At 54.0% G+C, this 18095-nt stretch overlaps 1 protein-coding gene across 6 annotated transcripts in view; it reads left to right on the forward strand.

The window, feature by feature from the left end:
- The window catches only part of Kdm4b (lysine demethylase 4B), an 87457-nt gene that overhangs the window by 24129 nt on the left and 45233 nt on the right, over window positions 1-18095 (forward strand). For all 6 annotated transcript variants that reach the window (XM_041669081.1, XM_041669082.1, XM_041669086.1 and 3 more), the window contains 3 exons: window positions 4086-4261; window positions 4592-4706; window positions 10465-10658. In XM_041669081.1, coding sequence (XP_041525015.1) covers window positions 4086-4261; window positions 4592-4706; window positions 10465-10658 — 485 coding nt within the window. The remainder of the gene's footprint in view (window positions 1-4085; window positions 4262-4591; window positions 4707-10464; window positions 10659-18095) is intronic.

Consider the following 18095-nt stretch of genomic DNA (forward strand, 5'->3'; position numbering starts at 1 on the left):
CACTGAGCCAGCTCTCTGTTTCTCACTTAATTTCTGCTTTTCTTAGCACTGGGGTCCACCTGGGCCCCTCATGTGCAAGGTAAACGGCAGGCCTGCCTCAGGACTCCGTCTGAGACCGCCCGGGGCTCACTGACCCTCCCAGGTGCTAGGAGGGCAGGCCAGCACCTCACACCTGGCTTTGCCCAGGTGATACCTGGAGCAGTTGCTGGTGGGCCACCATGGTTCTCTGGAGTCCAGCTAGCACTTCGGAGTGCCAGAGTCGGTCCAGAAATCGCACAGGGCAATAGAACTCAATTCCCAGGCAGACTAAGGGGTTGTATAGGTAACTGCCACCAAACCTGAGGCCTGAGCTTAGTCCCCCAGGATCCACACACGAGGAGGAAAACTGACTTCTGTGAGTGGTCCCTTGACCTCCACATGCGTGCACACACAAGATAAATAAGCCAGTTTAAAAAGAAAAAGTGAAAAGGCTCAAACCTTTCTCAGGGAAGCAGTGCCCTCCGAGGCAGGCATGCCACCCCAGCTCTAGAGCTGCCAAGTACTGTCCCCTCCCGAAGTTCAGTTTCTCAGTGATGACCTGGTGGCTCTCATCCTTGCTGTGCCTTGAAGCACTCAGTGACACATTCACACTGTTCCCTTCAATTGTGCTCGAACAGGTAAGTAGAATGGGCTGATGCCTTCTTCCTGCCCTGCCTCTCTGTGCCTGCACGTGCACGCCCATGTGCATATCTACACATGTGCACCCATGTGGTATGTGCACTCCCATGTGCGTATCTACACGTGTGCACCCATGTGGTATGTGCATGTGCAGGCCAGAGCAGAGTACTGCACCTCTCTCCCTGTGCTGAGGTCACAGGTGCGCAATCCTTTACATGAGTCCTAGGGATTTGAACTCAGGTCCCCATGTTTGCAGAGCAAATGTCCTTACCCAGTGATGGTCTCTCCAGCCACGCCGGTGCATGTGCCACCTGCAGATGTGCCTCCAGGCATTTTACAGCCCTAGGGTCGGCCTTGGGCTTCCTGTGGGTGGAGGACACCGTTTCCCAGCAGACACTCCTGTTCCCAGCCTCAGCTGGAGCCTGCCAACTCGAGACTCTTGAGACAGTTCTGGTTGAGCTGCAGGTTTCTACCCTTTCCTTTTCCTCCATGATCACAGATTGGGTGATCATGGCCTACCTTGGTCCCCCTTCCCTGCCTGCAATACCCTTTCCACCAGAGAGGCTCTTGTGCGTGGCCATCTTAGACTGTCCTCTTTGCTTCTGCTAAAGTCCTTTGATCTGCCACCTCCCATCATAGCCTTGTGCAAGTGCAGCTTTCCTTCTGGCATGTCTAGCATTGAGAGAGTGTGCACGTGCATGTGCTCATCTATGGCTATGGAGGACTGCCTGTGCTCCCTGGTTGGAGTTTGTGTGCACATGCATGCTCATCTATGGCTGTGGAGGACTGCCTGTGCTCCCTGGTTGGAGTTTGTGTGTGTGCACATGCATGCTCATCTATGGCTGTGGGGGACTATCTGCACTTCCTGGTTGGAGTTTGTGTGTGTGCACATGCGTGCTCATCTATGGCTGTGGAGGACTGCCTGTGCTCCCTGGTTGGAGTTTGTGTGTGTGCACATGCGTGCTCATCTATGGCTGGGGAGGACTGCCTGCGCTCCCTGGTTGGAGTTTGTGTGTGTGCACATGCGTGCTCATCTATGGCTGTGGGGGACTGCCTGTGCTCCCTGGTTGGAGTTTGTGTGCACATGCGTGCTCATCTATGGCTGTGGAGGACTGCCTGTGCTCCCTGGTTGGAGTTTGTGTGCACATGCGTGCTCATCTATGGCTGTGGAGGACTGCCTGTGCTCCCTGGTTGGAGTTTGTGTGTGTGCACATGCGTGCTCATCTATGGCTGTGGAGGACTATCTGCGCTTCCTGGTTGGAGTTTGTGTGTGTGCACATGCGTGCTCATCTATGGCTGTGGAGGACTGCCTGCGCTCCCTGGTTGGAGTTTTTGGCCTCCTCTGCCTTCACCTTGTCCTTGTACCTTGTCACTCTGCTCATCTTTGCATTCCACTGTTTTACCTGCCTGTCTGAATGGAGCCATCAAACTCGGTTGTGGCTGAGGTTCCCTGTGACCTTGGGGATCTGTGTTACCCCATAGGAGAGAAACTTGGGGAGACCAAGTCCATCTGAGCCCTGGGCATATATGTACAGCACAGCACAACATACACACCTCCTGCCTTCTGAGGGCAGATGGACACCAGGAACCACTGGTGCCACATACGAGCTGAGGCCAGGGGTTCATCGGTGTCAGTGTGTGTGTGTGTAGCCAGGCACTGGTGGTACATGTCTTTCATCCCAGCACTCCGGAGGCAGAGACAGGTGAATCTCTGTGAGTTTGAGGCCAGCCTGGTCTACAAAGTGAGTTCCAGGACTAAGGTTACACACATAGAGAAATCCTGTCTTGAAAAACTAAGAGAGAGAGAGAGAGAGAGAATATATGAGTGGTGTATGTGTGTAAGAACATGTGTATGTGTGTCCGTAAGAGTGGGTGTGCGTGCGCATGGGCACACATGTCTGTGCTGGGGCCTCTGCTGGCCACACAGCTGTCCCCACCACCTCCGTGGGATCTGTGGGCCTCAGGAGCTGAGATGGTACTTGCTATAGCCAGTGAGAGCCAGACTTACCCAAGGTGGGGAGTGCTCTGAGTATGTGTCGGGTGTTTAGGCCAGGACTTCCTGGCCGCTTGGTAAGCACTGGGTGTGAGAGCCCTGGGGGTGCTGGCTTGGGGTCTCCTGGAGGTCAGGCTCCTTCCCATGGGGACCAGCAGGAATCTGAGGCTTGTCAGAATGGCTGCTGCCCAGTGCCCACTTTCACCTGTTGTCCCTCTGCCCGCCCCCATCCTGGTACTGTGGACATGGAATTGTCTGGTTCTCTGGGGGATGTCCTGGGTGCTGCAGCATTCTAAACAGTGTCCCCATCCACTAAGAGCAGGGTGCCCTCAGTGTGTGTCAGCCACAGGCGTCCCTAGACATGAGCCTGCAGCCCTCCCTGCACGAAGCATGGGAACGGGAGTGACTGCCTCTGTGCTTGTTCCTGGGGACAGCAGGTGGCTCGAGCCTTCTGAGCCTGTCAGCTTGGGGTCACCAGTCCTGTGCCAGTGGCCAGAATGGAGAGGGAGGCTGTGAGGCTTGGCACAGCAACTCTGAGAGCCGCAGGCTTGTGCCCTCTGCTTCCCCACAAGAAGGGCTGACAGTTCTGACTCTGCCCATCTTTGGAGTGATAGTGCCACCTTTCTGTCCTCATCTGGCTCCTCCAAGTGTGGCCTCTGCCCTAGTTTGTGTCTCTAAGTGCCATTCCCCTGTCTCAGTGCTGGGGGCTGGGTTGATGATCCCTTGTTTCCCTATCTCAGTGCTGGGGGCTGGGTTGATGATCCCTTGTTTCCCTATCTCAGTGCTGGGGGCTGGGTTAATGATCCCTTGTTCCCCTATCTCAGTGCTGGGGGCTGGGTTGATGATCCCTTGTTCCCCTATCTCAGTGCTGGGGGCTGGGTTGATGATCCCTTGTGCCTAGTTTCCTAAGAGCAGCCACTTGCCCCCTGGCATTGTGGCCATATCCGGGTCTTGTGGAGTTCCTGGCCTCCAGCATCCGCTCCCTGTCTACTTGGGACCCCAGGTGCTGGTTCTGACCTTGTCTCAGGCACTCCCTTGCAGTTTGCTGCTGTGTGCCCACTGTCAAAGCAGGCCTCAGGAGCCCCAACCCTGCCCGCCATCTCCACAACCAGGGGCATCCGTGCATGTCAGCAGTGACCAAGAACAGGTTCACATATAAGAGTGTCTCAGGGGCCCTGTTGAGCCAGCCCTGGAGTGCATTGGCTCTGTTTAGAACCACCCATGTCATGCCCGACTCAGCCCTGGCTTGGGCCCAGGCCTCCATCCCTCACCCCCGTGTCGGCTGCAGTGAGGCCCGACTACCACCTTGGCTGCCATGACTGTCATGGTTGTGTGGTACTTGTGTGAGTGCTGGTCTAGAGCATTTAGATCTTTGGGGACCTGGAATCCCCTATCCTTTGGAGCTGCATCACCCGTATCCTTTTTGGCCCCACAGATCATCCCACCCAAGGAGTGGAAGCCACGGCAGACATATGACGACATCGATGATGTGGTTATCCCAGCACCCATACAACAGGTGGTGACGGGGCAGTCGGGGCTTTTCACACAGTACAACATCCAGAAGAAGGCCATGACCGTGGGCGAATACCGCCGCCTGGCCAACAGTGAGAAGTATGTGGGCGCATGCCATCTTCCCATGCCTCACCACTTCCTGGAGGCCCAACTTGGGCTCTAGGCCCTCACCCCATCCCTGTCTTCCCTCATCCCAGTGTGTGGCCTGAATGTGGCCCTCCAGTGGAGGTCCCCATGATTCCTGCTCTGCACATCCTGAGACCTACAGTCATAGCATGTGCAGACACATGGTCCCCGTGTTCTCTGCTCCAGCTGCCCCTGGTTCCTGAATCTCCATGCCCCTGCTTGCCATAGGCAGCCTTGGTTCTGAGGTAGCTAAAGGGTCTCATACTGCCCAGAGCACAACCTGAGCTATTGTGTTATCCCCAGGTACTGCACCCCGCGCCATCAGGACTTTGACGACCTGGAACGAAAGTACTGGAAGAACCTGACCTTCGTCTCGCCCATCTATGGGGCTGATATCAGTGGCTCCCTATATGATGACGTAAGTGTCCTTGGGCCTGGCTACCATGTGAGCTGTAGGGAAGGGAGGAGAGTGGACCACTCTGATTCCAGTGGCTCCCACCCATCTCCATGTTCCTGGACACTACTTGGCAGGACTGCGCTGGCTTTTGGCCCAGACTGGTGTGCTGAACAGGAGGCTACAGCCTGATTTGATCTTGGTGGTGGGGACTATTTGGGCTCTGTCTCTTCTGACTCCTCTGTCTTGTGTCCTTGAGGTTTAAGCCACCTAAGTGGAAGCTGCTGAGGTGTGGAGCTGGGAGCCCATGCCTTGGAACTGTGGTTCCTACCACAGGGCAGAGGCACGTTGGTGCTGGTATTTCACAGCATTCCTCTGGAAGGTTCTGTTGGTTGATGATTTGTGTGTATGTGTGCACACATAGGAGACCCGTGAATAATCTCAAATGTCTTCCTTCGACCCTGGCCCTGTCTACCTTGCAGTTTTAGGTGACAGGGTCTCACTGTGTAGACCAAGCTGGCTTCAACCGTAAGGAAATAAACTTTCCTCATGAGTACTGGGGTTATCTCCTCCACCTTGTTTTTTATTGTTGGGTTTTTAAAGTTTACTCATTTTTAACACTTGTGTGGGTGTTTCGCCTGTGTATTTGATCCCCTGGAACTGGAGTGCAGCTGTTGAGAGCCTCTGTGTGGGTTCTGCAGCCAGTGCTCTTAAGTGCTGAGCCATCTCCGCAGCCCCCCCCCCCCTCTGTCTTGGTTTCTGGGACAGGGTCTCACTGAACCTGGAGCTCACCTGCTAGACTAGACTGTCGAGCAAGTCGGGACTCCCCTGTGTCTGTCCAGAGCTGGGTTACAAGTGCACACTGTCGCATCCAGCTTTCTGCGCAGGTGCTGTTGGCCAGGCGCAGGGTCTCCCACTGAGCTGCTCCTCAGTGTTGGTTATTTGTTTTGTTTTTGAGTTGTGTGTGGTGTGAGTGTGTCTGTTCTTGTGTGTGTGTGCATGCAGGCACATGTGTGTCGGCGTCTGGTGTTGTAGTTCTGAACTCAGGTCACCAGGCTTGGTGGCAGCATCTTCATGCGAGCCCTAAAGGCAGGTACAGCTGGCATGCCCTGAGCTGCGCTGCTGAAAGCCCAGGGTCCTGTGGGCTCCAGTGCACCCACAGCGCTGTAGAGCCCTCACTTGCCACCCCAGAAAACAGACCTAGCCTCATGAACAGTCACCCCATTTCTTCCCAGACTGACACCAGGAGTCCACTTCTGTCTGGACATTTTCTGTTTTTAGTGTCCCACATTGTGGCCTCTTATGTCTTCTCTTGGGCTATGGCCTGCTTGGGCTCCAGGAGGTGAGGCAGCTGTGGGTGCTGTCCATGTCCATGTGGTCAGGCCTTTGTTTCTCTGAGGTCCGTATCTGGGGTGCATCTGCTGGCTGAGCTGGCTGCCTCTCGATTCCTGCTTCCTGGCACTTGGTGCCACTCTGGGTTTGAGAGGCACCACTGCGTTGTGGTTCCTTTTTCCATGATGCTGAGTGTCTGGGGGCTCACTGTTCTCTCTGTGCCTCTGTGGAGAAGTCTGTACTTAGACTTTTCATGCACATGGGGTGTGAGTTCGTCACCAGCAGGCCGTCTGCACCCTGTCTGTCTCTGCTCTGTTAGCTGTCAGTCTGTCCAGTCTTCTTTCAGTACTGGGACCATCCGTGGGGCCCTTGCTCATGCTAAGCTGGCTCACAGTGTCATAGTCACACCTTTGTATCTTCTTTTTGGAGACAAGTCCACTCTGGCCTCAGCCTTCTGAGTGCCTGGGACAACAGGCTTGGTTGTGTTCTTTCCTGGCGGTGGCCTAACTCTGTAGAGTCCACATAATTCTTTTTGCTTCTATTCTCGGTGCAATTTTAAGAACCTGTTGCTGGTTCCACAGACAAAGTTTGGCCTTGTGTCTTTCCTGAGACCTCAGTGGCCTTGGTCTTTAGTCTGCTGCTCTACGATCTGCGGTCAGACCCAGGCCGGTGAGGAGAGCCCCCTGACCCAGATCAGCTGCTGGAGAGATGCTTGTACAAAAGGGGATGGTCTGGATGCCGGGGGAATTCTAGGTCAGTATTGGTTATGTTTGTTTATTAAAAACAAAAGAATCAGCTGGCCTAGGTCTGAAAAAGCATGGGATAAATCCGGACTAGCTGAACATAGCGGACAATGAGGAATACTGAGAACTCAAGAACAATCGCAGTGGGTTTTTGATCCTACTGCATGTACTGGCTTTGGGGGAGCCTAGGCAGTTTGGATGCTCACCTTAAGAGACCTGGATAGAGGTGGGCGGTCCTTGGGCTCCCCACAGGTCAGGGAACCCTGATTGCTCTTCGAGCAGATGAGGGAGGGGGACTTGATTGGGGGAGGGGGAGGGAAATGGGAAGCGGTTGCGGGGAGGAGGCAGAAATCCTTAATAAATAAATAAAAAATAAAAAAAAACAAAATATAACACGGGAAAAAAAAACAAAAAACAAAAGAATCAAAAAAAAAAATGGGGCTGGAGAGATGGCTCAGCGGTTAAGAGCATTGCCTACTCTTCCAAAGGTCCTGAGTTCAATTCCCAGCAACCACATGGTGGCTCACAACCATCTGTAATGGGGTCTGGTGCCCTCTTCTGGCCTTCAGGCATACACACAGAAAGAATATTGTATACATAATAAATAAATATTTAAAAAAAAAATCAGGCCGGGCGATGGTGGCGCACGCCTTTAATCCCAGCACTCGGGAGGCAGAGGCAGGCGGATCTCTGTGAGTTCGAGACCAGCCTGGTCTACAGAGCTAGTTCCAGGACAGGCTCCAAAAAGCCACAGAGAAACCCTGTCTCGAAAAAACCAAAAAAACAAACAAAAAAAAACAAAAACAAAAGAATCACCCAGATGGTAGTGGCAAACGCCTTTAATCCCAGCACTCGGAGGTAGAGGCAGGTAGATTTCTGTACATTCAAGGCCAGCCTGCCTGATCTACAGAGTGAGTTCCAGGATAGTTAAAGCTACACAAAGAAACCCTGTCTTGAAAAACGAAAAGAAAATGAAAATTCTAGGGGAGAGATGGTTCAGTGGTTAAGAGCACTGGCTGTTCTTCCAGAGGTTCTGAGTTCAATTCCCAGCAGCCACATGGTGGCTCACAACCGTCTGTAATGAGATCTGGTGCCCTCTTCTGGCCTGCAGACAGAAAGAACACTGTATACATAATAAATAAATAAATCTTAAAAATAATAATAATAATAATAATAAAGAACAGATGAGATGAGAGGAGATGGTCAGATGGGGCAGAGTCCCAGCTGCCAAGCCTGACAACCTGAGTTTAATTCCCAGGGCATACATGGTTGAGAGAATGAAGTTGTCCCCTGACTCCTCATGTCCCACACAAAATAAAATAACTGTAAACAAGACAGGGTTTCTCTGTGTAACAGCTCTGGCTGTCCTGGAACTCACTGTGCAGATCAGGCTGGCCTTGAATTTACAGAGAGCTGCCTGCCTCTGCCTCCTGAGTGCTGGGATTACAGGTGTGTGCCACCACCGCCCAGCAACAAAAGTTCTTAAAATAGACATTTTCTTTTTTAGATCAGTTTTAAGTCTATAGCAAAATAGAGCAGAAAACTCACTTGAGGGCCGGGGAGACAGCTCCGTGGTTAGAATACTTCTGTTAGTCCTGAGGACTCAGGCTCGATTCCCAGTACCTACCTCAGGGTGACTCTAACTCCAGCTCTGGGATCTGGCCCCTGAGGGCACTGCCCTGCATTCATGCACAAGTAATCAAATAATTAAAAGGAAGGGAGTCCTGCTTGAGAGCCTACTGCCTCTGGCCTCCTTGTCCCAGCCGTGATTCTAAGCACTCCCTGCCTCCATTCTTGTTCCCTTTCCACAGTGTCTCAGGACTGCAGTCATGGCAAGCCTTTCCCATGACTTCTGTCCTGCAGCCATGTGTGCTTAGAGCTCGTCCATGTCCTTTCTGACTTGAAGGCTTATTTCTTTCAAGTGTGTGTGCTCAACTGTTGCTGCAGCTGTTCCTGCCTTGTGCCATGACTGAGGTGGAAGCTCTCTCACAAGCCCTTCTATAGGTGTCTGTAACTGGAGGTTTCTCTCCCACCCACCAGTTCCTCAGTAACCATTCAGAGGCTTATATTAATTATAGAATAATGATGTTTGGCCAATGGCTCAGGCTTATTACTAGCTAGCTCTTACATTTAAATTAACCCTTATTTCTTGTCTATACTTTGCCACATGGTTCGTGGCTTGTTACCTCATTTTCTACAAGTCTTGCTTTCTTAGCAGCTGGCTGGTGTTTCCTCGACTCCACCCTTCTTCACCTGTATCTCTGCTTCAATTTCCCGCCTGGCTCCATCTTACCTTTCTGTAGGCCAAAGTAGCTTTATTTATTAACCAGAAAGAGCAACACATATTCACAGCATACAGAAAGACCATCCCACAGCAGGTGGCTTCTTTTTCCTCCTTCCTGAGCCAGGGTCTCATGGAGCCCAGGTTGGATTTGAATTTGCTAGGGATGACCTTGAACTCCTTACTCTCTTGTTCTGTGTGCTGTGCCCTGTTCACATTGCCCAGCATTGCACCCCATGAGAAAGCCTCTGCACTCTGGTGGGGGAGTGTGGGGTGTTGTTGGTGTCTTGATCTGCTTTATCCACTGCAGGTGCCAAACAACTTTACAGGAAGCAGTCAGGTCTCCGATCTGTGCTGTGTGCTCTCTTCTCTTGGGTTTGGGCTCCCTGTCCTCTAGCAGGTCTCATTTTGTTGTCTGTGCTCCTAGGGCAGTGCTAGCCTGGCAAGATGTTCCGAACAGGCATGTCCCTACATCCCATCTCCTGTTAGCCAGTGTGCCGACTTCTCACAGGCTTCAGCTGCCAAGGCCCAACCCTGGGCCACATCTACCACAGGCCCCCTGGAAGCTTGTGGCTTTGGCCTGCCTCACCTGAAGTAGCACAGAATCTGTTACAGATGGGGAAGCTGAGACCCAGAGCAGAGGACTTTTGACCCAGCCATGGCATGAATTCTCCCCATGAGGCTATACCTGGGTCCCTTTCTTGCAGCCCATGACATGTCCCACATGGTCACTGTGCTGGGTGGCAGGCAGGGCAACAAGACCATTATATGCTTGGTGACCTGTTGCCATTATGTTACTGTGACCTCAGCAGCCTCTGCCCTCCAGACTTGGGCCTTCAGCCTTCTGGCAGGGGAGTGGTCACCGCTGGTCATCCTGTCAGCGTGTATTGAGATGCTGAGATGCATCCTGCTGGCTCTGGGATGAGGGGAGGTCTCAGGCACAGGCACACGAGGCTCCTGCCCTACCTTAGCTCCGGCTAGCGTTTGATGAGAGCACAGGTCAGGGTGGGGGCTTCATACATGTTTGCCTATATCCTTTGAAGCTGTCTGATCTTGTTTGGTGGAAGGTTCTGGAAGGGCTGTCATTTGGACATGGGTTCACATGCCTGTGAAGGGATCACTCACGTGGAGACTGTGTTATTAGAGGTGTGGAGGTCACTGCCAAGCTGTAGTTGTCCGTTGGCACATGATGATTTGTAGACTGTTGCCTGCAGCATGCTATTCCAGGAAGGCTGGGGTGGCAGGTGAGAGCGCAGGGCCCATGACCCTGATCCCCTTGGCCTCTTGGGATGACCAACTGGAGCCTGGGGATCTGATCCTGACTTATCTCAGTAGCTACGTTCTACCCCAGGTGACTGCATTCAGGGTGCAGGTGGGCACAGGTATCCTGGGAGGACTCTGCTGACCACACACTTGCTGTCCACAGGATGTGGCCCAGTGGAACATTGGTAACCTGAGGACCATCTTGGATATGGTGGAACGTGAGTGCGGCACCATCATCGAGGGTGTGAACACACCCTACCTGTACTTTGGCATGTGGAAAACCACTTTTGCCTGGCACACAGAGGACATGGACCTCTACAGCATCAACTACCTGCACTTCGGCGAGCCCAAGTCCTGGTGAGTGCCAGGGTATGAGGCATGGGGAGATATGGCTACTCTGACAGGTTACTGTGGTACACCTTCTGTTTATCCTTCAGTCTTGGGGGAGATGTGCTGACCCAAGACGGTGGCCTTGGTGGTTAACAGGTACCCACTGCAGTTCTGTCATTCTGGGCAGCAAATAGGCCAATGGGTATGTCACCTGCTGCCACATCACAGGTGTTGATTCCTGCTGGACCTGGAGGCTGTGTGAGGTGCCAGCTTGCCAACAGTACCCTCCTCTCTCTTTCTCTCTTTCAATCTCTCTCTCTCTTTCCATCTCTTCCTCCCCGCCCCCCCCCCCTTCCATTTCCCTTTGACTGCCAGGCAGAGCCCTATCCCAGGCCAGGCTCCCATCTCCCCTTGGGCTCAGCTTCCTTGTTGCACAGTGTGGACGGGAAGAATGCCCTCCCCCACGCCTGGTGATGCTGAGTGGGGAGGGCAATGCTGAGGGCGGAGGATGTCTGTGGTCCCCACTGAAGGCAGGTTCCAGTAGCTGGCTGTCCTGCTGCCATTTCTGTCACTGTGGAAAGCCACTTGGAGGAATGGGTTCATGTCGACTCCTGTTGCAGCCCACAGTCAGTCACACAGGAAAGTAGAGCCACGCCCATGTGGAGCAGAGCTGCATGCTCGGTCATTTCTCCTGCTCTCACACAGTCCAGGGATGCTGCCACCTTGTTCAGCTTCGTTTTCCCACACCTATGAAACGCTCAGGTCTCTCGGACACATGACCCAGACGTTCCTGCTAAGACTCCCCCTGGTGGTTGTAGCCTCTGTGATGTTGACAACTAGCCGTCACCCTGGGCCTCTGCTTATGTGTGGAGGTGCCTTCCCCACCCACAGCTGAGAATTCAGGATGCAGGGAGTCCCGTTGCTCCCACCAGGTGCTTTGTCTCTGGGGCCATTGCATGGCTCTTAGAGTCTCCCTGAGCAGAAGGTGGTGGCTCAGGTCTCCCTAGGTGAGGCTGCGGCCTCCTGAACACTCTGGCTCTGGTGCCTCTTAGCTCCACCTCGTGATCACACAGTAGGTCCTTCTGCCTCCCAATGTCCAGCACCCCCTGATGTCCCAGGTGTGATAGGAATACATTGCCCCTAACAGGCCTTCCCTATGTTGCTCGGTTGTGGACAGGACTGTGTGCTGAGCCTGTGGAGGACCACATCAAGAGTACCCTCTTTTTGGGGTGTCTCTGCACTCAAACCCTAGGCACATAGTCCTCCCTGCTCCAGTGGAGTCCATGCTTGGCTCTGGGCAGCTCTCCTTCCCTGGAGGGCACAGCTATGTTGGTATGTATGCCTCTCATGTGAACCCTGTAGCCAGCCATTGGCCTACAGCTTCCTGGCTGATGGCCAAGCTGGGCTGAACTTTGCTGTTTAGGAAAGTGAATCCCAACCAGGTGGTGGTGGCACATACCTTAATCCCAGCACTCGGGAGGCAGAGGCAGTCAGATATCTGAGTTCAAGGCCAGGTGAAAAGTGAACCCCAAATATTCTGACATTCTCATACCTTGTGGGTCCCAGCACTGTTCCCTCACAGTGTCAGAACTGAGAAATCCCTGAAGTATGTGCCTGCTACTTCCTGCTTCCCTGCGGCCGTAGGGAGTCCTGCACTCTGCTGTCCCAGTGTCAGGGACTCTGTGTTCCCTGGCCTGGGGCGCGACCCTTCTCCTCCTTCAGAACTGGTTGTAAGGCGTATCCTAGTCTCTGCCTCTGACCATGCTGTCGCCCTCTGAGGACTCTGCGGTGACACTGGTGATCATCTGGGAGGTGACTTCCCAGAGCTGGGAGAATGTCAGGGGTGTGTGGGCAGCACTCTGCCAGCCAAGCCTTTCAGCTGCTTTTCCTGTTGCAATAAAAATCCTCTGACAAAGGCAGCTAGCGAGAAGAAGGGTTTGCCTTGGCTCCACCATCTTGCAGGGAAGGTGCTGAGGCAGTTGGCACATGACAGGAAGGGGACCAGATGGATGCTAGTACAGCTCCTTCTTCTTATATTTGATCCAGGATCCCAGCCCAGGGAATGGTGCCACCCACAGTAGGATGAGTCTTGCCTCCTGAAGGCCCGTCTCATGCTCTGGATCCTGTCCTGTCAGTTAACACTGCCGGGTACACTGGTCCTGTGGGCTTCTGCTGGGGTGTCTGAGTTATGCGCACCACCATTTCTATGAGTTCGGAAGCCTGGTGTGACAGCGTCGGGCTGAATGGCATCTCATGAGCAGCCTAGCTGTACCCTCAACCCCCAGGGTGACTCCTGGCCTTTGGTGACACCATCCTCTGTGTACACCTGTCCAGCTAGGTGACTTCTCCCATGGTGCCCTGCTGCCACCTGTGTGGAGCCAGCTGTGGCAGCTGCCACCTGGGCCACTAGGATCCCCTGAGCAGTGCTGTGACAGTAACAAGGGCCAGTGGCCTGCTCCTCGTGGCTGCATTGTCCAGCAGGGCTCATGACACCGCAGATAAAAATAGCCCATGGCTGCTTCTGCTGCAAATCTCCATATGTGCACAGCAGTGGCCTGTATGCGCATGTGTGGTGGGTTTGTTTTGGTGTGAATGTGTAACTGGGATATGCTAGGACTGAGGACCTGAGCCCGAGTCCTGCTTCTTGTGGCCACTAGGTGGCACTCCCGCCTTTCTGACAAGTGGCTGTTCCCTGGCTTCCCCACCCCTGCTGCTGTGCTAGGGGATGGGGAGACAGCCCCACTTTCTCCCTTGGAAAATAAGAGTGAAGAATAATAGCTGCAGGTCAGCCAGGGCTGCATGGTGAAGCTACAGTTCAACTGAACAGAGAGAGAGAGAGAGAAAAACCAGGCCAGCCCCTGGTGTTAGAATCTGAGAATGAGACCTGGCCAGCACCCACTGCTTAGCTTCAGAGAGACCCGAGAGCTGCCAGGAGCCACCAGAGAGGCCTGTGAAGTGGGAGCCAGCCCCAGAGAGGCAGGCTGGTGGGCCAGCTCTGGGCCTGTATGAGACTAGAATGTCCCTAGTATTGAGAAGCACCTCTGCAAGGACAGAGAACCGTGCTGTCTGAGGGTGGTGCTGGTCTGTGCGTGGCCACATGGCCCTGCAGCTTGTGAGGCCTGGGGCTCCCTGAAAGATGACAGCTGCTCACGGATGACTGTAGGTGGCAGGAATCCATGCAGTGTACCTCGGGCGACTTAGCTGGCCCACCTGTCCCAACAGTCACCCATGATGCAGTGGGTGCAGGTCCAGCCACCTCAGCTCCCTGTGTCCTGCCATGGCTGGGGGTGGACACCAGGGCTAGTAGTGAACACAATGGCCACTTGTTTGGGGACAGAGAGCTCCAGCAAAGCCTCAGCCTTGGTCTTGGTGCGGGAGGCCCTGTCACCCCTTCCATGGCAGGGAGGGGCCTTAGTTAGTTCTCTGTTGCAGTGATAGACACCATGACCTAAAGCAGCTTAGAAGAGCTGACTCAGCTTATACATTCCAGCGGCGCTCCATCATGGCGGGAAGTCAGGGCAGGAACTGATGCAGAGGCCATGGAGGGTGCTGCTTACTGGCTTGCTCAGCCTGCTTTTTTTTCTTTTTCTTTTTCTTCTTTTTTTTTTTCTGGTTTTTGAGACAAGGTTTCTCTGTGTAGCTTTGGAGCCTGTCCTAGAACTCACTCTGTAGACCAGGCTGGCCTCAAACTCATAGAGACCCACCTGGCTCTGCCTCCGGAATGCTGGGATTAAAGCTGTGCACCACCATCACCTGGCTCATCCTGCTTTCTTATAAAACCCAGGAGTAGCAGCCAAGGGTCACTACCCCCCACCATGAGCTGGGCCCTCCCATTTTGATCATAATCAGAACACTACTCTATAGACCCGTCTGGTGGGAGCGTTTTCTCTGAGGTTAGCTCTTCCTGGGTACTCTAGATCTGTTGCATTGGCAACTGACCATGGAAGGATGGTACCTATGTGTCCTTGGGGATACACAGACCATGTATGAGTTTGATTTGGGTTCTCTCACATCATGCTATGGGCCCCAGAAAGTAGGATTTCACATATGCCTCTGTCCCCAGCTCCAGCAGGGACCTCAAGGGGGTCAGTGCCACTTGAGTCCTTGTTACATCGCTGGAGTTAATACATGTGGGTACTGCTCCCTGGATATGGCTTAAAACTGGGGAGTCCCCACTGCTGAGTCCTCTGTCTCCCCCAGTTGTGTGACCAGAAAGACTTTTCCCGAGGAGGTGCAGCACTCAGGGCCACTCACCAGGTAGGGAGCCCACAGCAGACGGAGTACAGACACCACCCAAGTCCCACTTGGTGGACCGTGAGCTTTACTGGGCCTGTGGGTGAGGAGAGACAGCTGCACCCCCAAGGACACCCCAGTGTGGGTGACAGCTCACAGAGCTGGACATCTGGAGCACACTGCACAGCCTGCAGGGCCACAACAGGCTGGAGAGCATCCTTTGCAGACGCCTCAGCTGCTCTGAGCCTCCTCCAGGCAGTTCAGCTTCCTGAGAAGATGACTCGCTTTTATTGCTCACTCTGGTGAGGAGGGGCCTGGTGAAACTGGTGGGTTTCAGGGATGTCCTGAAGCTGTTTTGAGTTGCCTACCTTCCTGTTTAAAGAGCTTCCCTGTAGGGTGGAGTGCTTCGATCTCAGGAAACTATTGCATCCAGTCTCCCCATCAGAGCCCCTGCTGTGGGCGCCATGATGGCTTGAGGTTCATGAGGGTATTTGCAGGCCCAGCATTTCCTGAAGCTGTTTTGGGTCTGATGCTACGTTGGCTGATATGATCAGGGTCAAAGGATTTTGAAGGTGGGGGTGTGTGCTGTCCTGGGCAGGCAGGATAGAGAACACTAGGCTCTGCTCGGTCGCCCAGAAACTGTTGTATTGTGGGGTGCTATGGGTTGCATTCCGCCACCCAGCTCCCGCCACCAGCTAGCTTTACCTGAAATAACAACACACAAATTGTATTTTTTTAAACACTGCTTGGCCCATTATATCTAGCCTCTTCTCAGCTAACTCTCGCACCTGGACTAGCCCATTTCTAATAAAGTGTGTAGCACCGAGGTGCGCTTACCAGGAAGATTCTAGCCTACGTTCATCCTGGGCCAGAGCTTGATCGCGTCTGCCTCAGAGAGCAGAGCTATCGCATCTGCCCGGGAGAGGGGAGCATGGCATCTCTGAGCTCACTTCCTCTTCCTCCCAGCATTCTGTTCTGTTTACTCCAGCCACCTATGTTCTAACCTATAAAATGGGCCAAGGCAGTTTCTTTATTTTTCAACCAATGACCTTCCTCCATTACTGTTGGGACAGGCGGAGGTGGCACTTGCAGGAGGGGTGGGTTCTCATGCTTTCCACAGAAAGCTGTTTCTGTCCTGGGGTGTCTGTGGAATAGGCACACAGGTACTGCTGCCGTGTGGCCTCCAAGACATTGCCTTGCATGGGAAGTGAGGAGCCTGTACTTACAGGGCCCCTGATGGCGTCTCCCCCTCCTCCCTGCCTAATGTATGGCCACTGGTTAGTCAGACCCTGGGCCCTAGTCTAGGAAGGTGCATCACCACCTAAGGACCCAAGTGACAGTTGGACCTGCAAGGGACCCATCCTGGCTTGAATCTGTGCCAGCCTGTGAGGTACTAGCTTCTGAGTGCCTTGCCACCCCAGTCCTCAGGAACCACAGATGGTCATGCACCTCACCCTAGGCATGACCTTCTGCAGGGGTCTTCTGGGCTACCAGGTTCTTCTAATAGTCCAGCCATTAGGAGGCAACTCAGCTTGCATGGTTGTTTCTCATCTGGCTTGCATCCCGTGGCCTCCCCCTCATCCTGTCCCCGCTGTGTGGTGCCTGCGAGGTGGACGCTCTCACTTGTCTACCACACTTGTAGCACTTGGGAGAGCTGGGTGCCCCACCATGTCTCTCTGACTAACTCACTGGGGAATGTAAGGTTGCTGCTTCCACCTGAAGCTGGTGGCTGTGATGGTGTTAGGAACATAGCCACTGGCCCCTGCTCTGCCACTCTGTCCTCTCCAGAGCACCTAGCTGTGGTGCCTGTCCTTGGCTGTCCTCAGAGTTTTATGAGCGTCATAGCTGTCTGCAGAAAGCACCTCCTCTGAAGGTGACAGCTGTTGCAGGTGGAAGCCCAGCAGCAGGCTCTGTGGCTGTGTTGCTGGTGCACCAAGTATGACTGTGGCAGCAAGGGATCTTTGCATCCAGTCCACATTTTGTGGTGATCTTAGCCAGTCTGTCTCAAGGATGCTGCTAGTTCCATGTCTCCTGACCTGTCCTGTCTCAGACACCGCGGGTACATGAGGCAGAATGTCAGTCCACATGTGACTTTTTGCTATCCACCCTCCCCTAGGGGGGTGTGCTGCCAGAAGCCGGGAGACCCTGAATGGCAAGGTAACCAAGAGCCAACTAGGGTTGCTCTCCAGCTGGCATTGAGGCTCTGCTCTACAGAGCTTGGCATGCCGGCCAGCTCAGAGGGACAGGACAGCTGTGTTATCCCTGGCCAGAGCCACTCTGTCATCCTCATCTGCTGCTCTGGCCTCCTACTTGTAGACGATGCTGTACATCTCAGTTACCTTGGGAACCAGAGGATTAGCTCTCGAGGCAGGTAACATGCCTGAGCTCAAACTGGGGCACTGGGGCCCTTGGTACAGCAAGATGAGCCCTGTGTCATTAGCCACCATGGTGCTCTGTTAATGTGGGCAATTCAGAGAATCTAGTGCACACTGCAGGGTACGGCTCTGACTCACAGCCTGTGCCCATTAGCTCGATGAGCCATCCCACTCTGTCCTTTCCACAGCCAGGCCTTGCCAGCCTTGCAGCTGTGTCCCTGGGATCAGAGCATCAGAGGAGCCATGTGCTTGTTGGGGCTCTCTCAGAGCCCATTGACTCTATCCCCAGCCTTTCTGTTTCGGAATCACTGAGCAGAAACCGTCTGTATTCTTTGCCCAAAACAGGGCCGTTAACTTGCAGCAGTTTATGGAGCCTTCCCCCAGTAGATCTGGGGGGCTGGAGCTGAGCTGGGCTCTCGGGCCAACTAGTGAGCTGGGGAGATGGCCTGCAGCTTTGTCTCTTTGGTTGTATATGGCCTACTTTTTTGGTTGGGGATTCCTCTTCCTTCCTCCTTCCCTCTCTCTGCCCCTGCTCTTCTTCCTCCCTCTCTCTGGACTCCTCCTCCCTGCCCCTGCTCTTCTTCCTCCCTCTCTCTGACCCCCTCCTCCCTGCCCCTGCTCTTCCACCCTCTCTCTGACCCCTCCTCCCTGCCCCTGCTCTTCCACCCTCTCTCTGACCCCTCCTCCCTGCCCCTGCTCTTCCACCCTCTCTGTGACCTCCTCCTCCCTGACCCTGCTCTTCTTCCTCCCTCTCTCTGGCCTCCTCCTCTCTGCCCCTGCTCTTCCTCCCTCTCTCTGACCCCTCCTCCCTGCCCCTGCTCTTCCTCCCTCTCTCTGACCCCTCCTCCCTGCCCCT

Source organism: Microtus oregoni, unplaced genomic scaffold (genome assembly GCF_018167655.1).
Source record: "Microtus oregoni isolate MIOR12 unplaced genomic scaffold, Mior012 000019F_ref0000042, whole genome shotgun sequence".
NCBI classification, from domain to species: Eukaryota; Metazoa; Chordata; class Mammalia; order Rodentia; family Cricetidae; genus Microtus; species Microtus oregoni.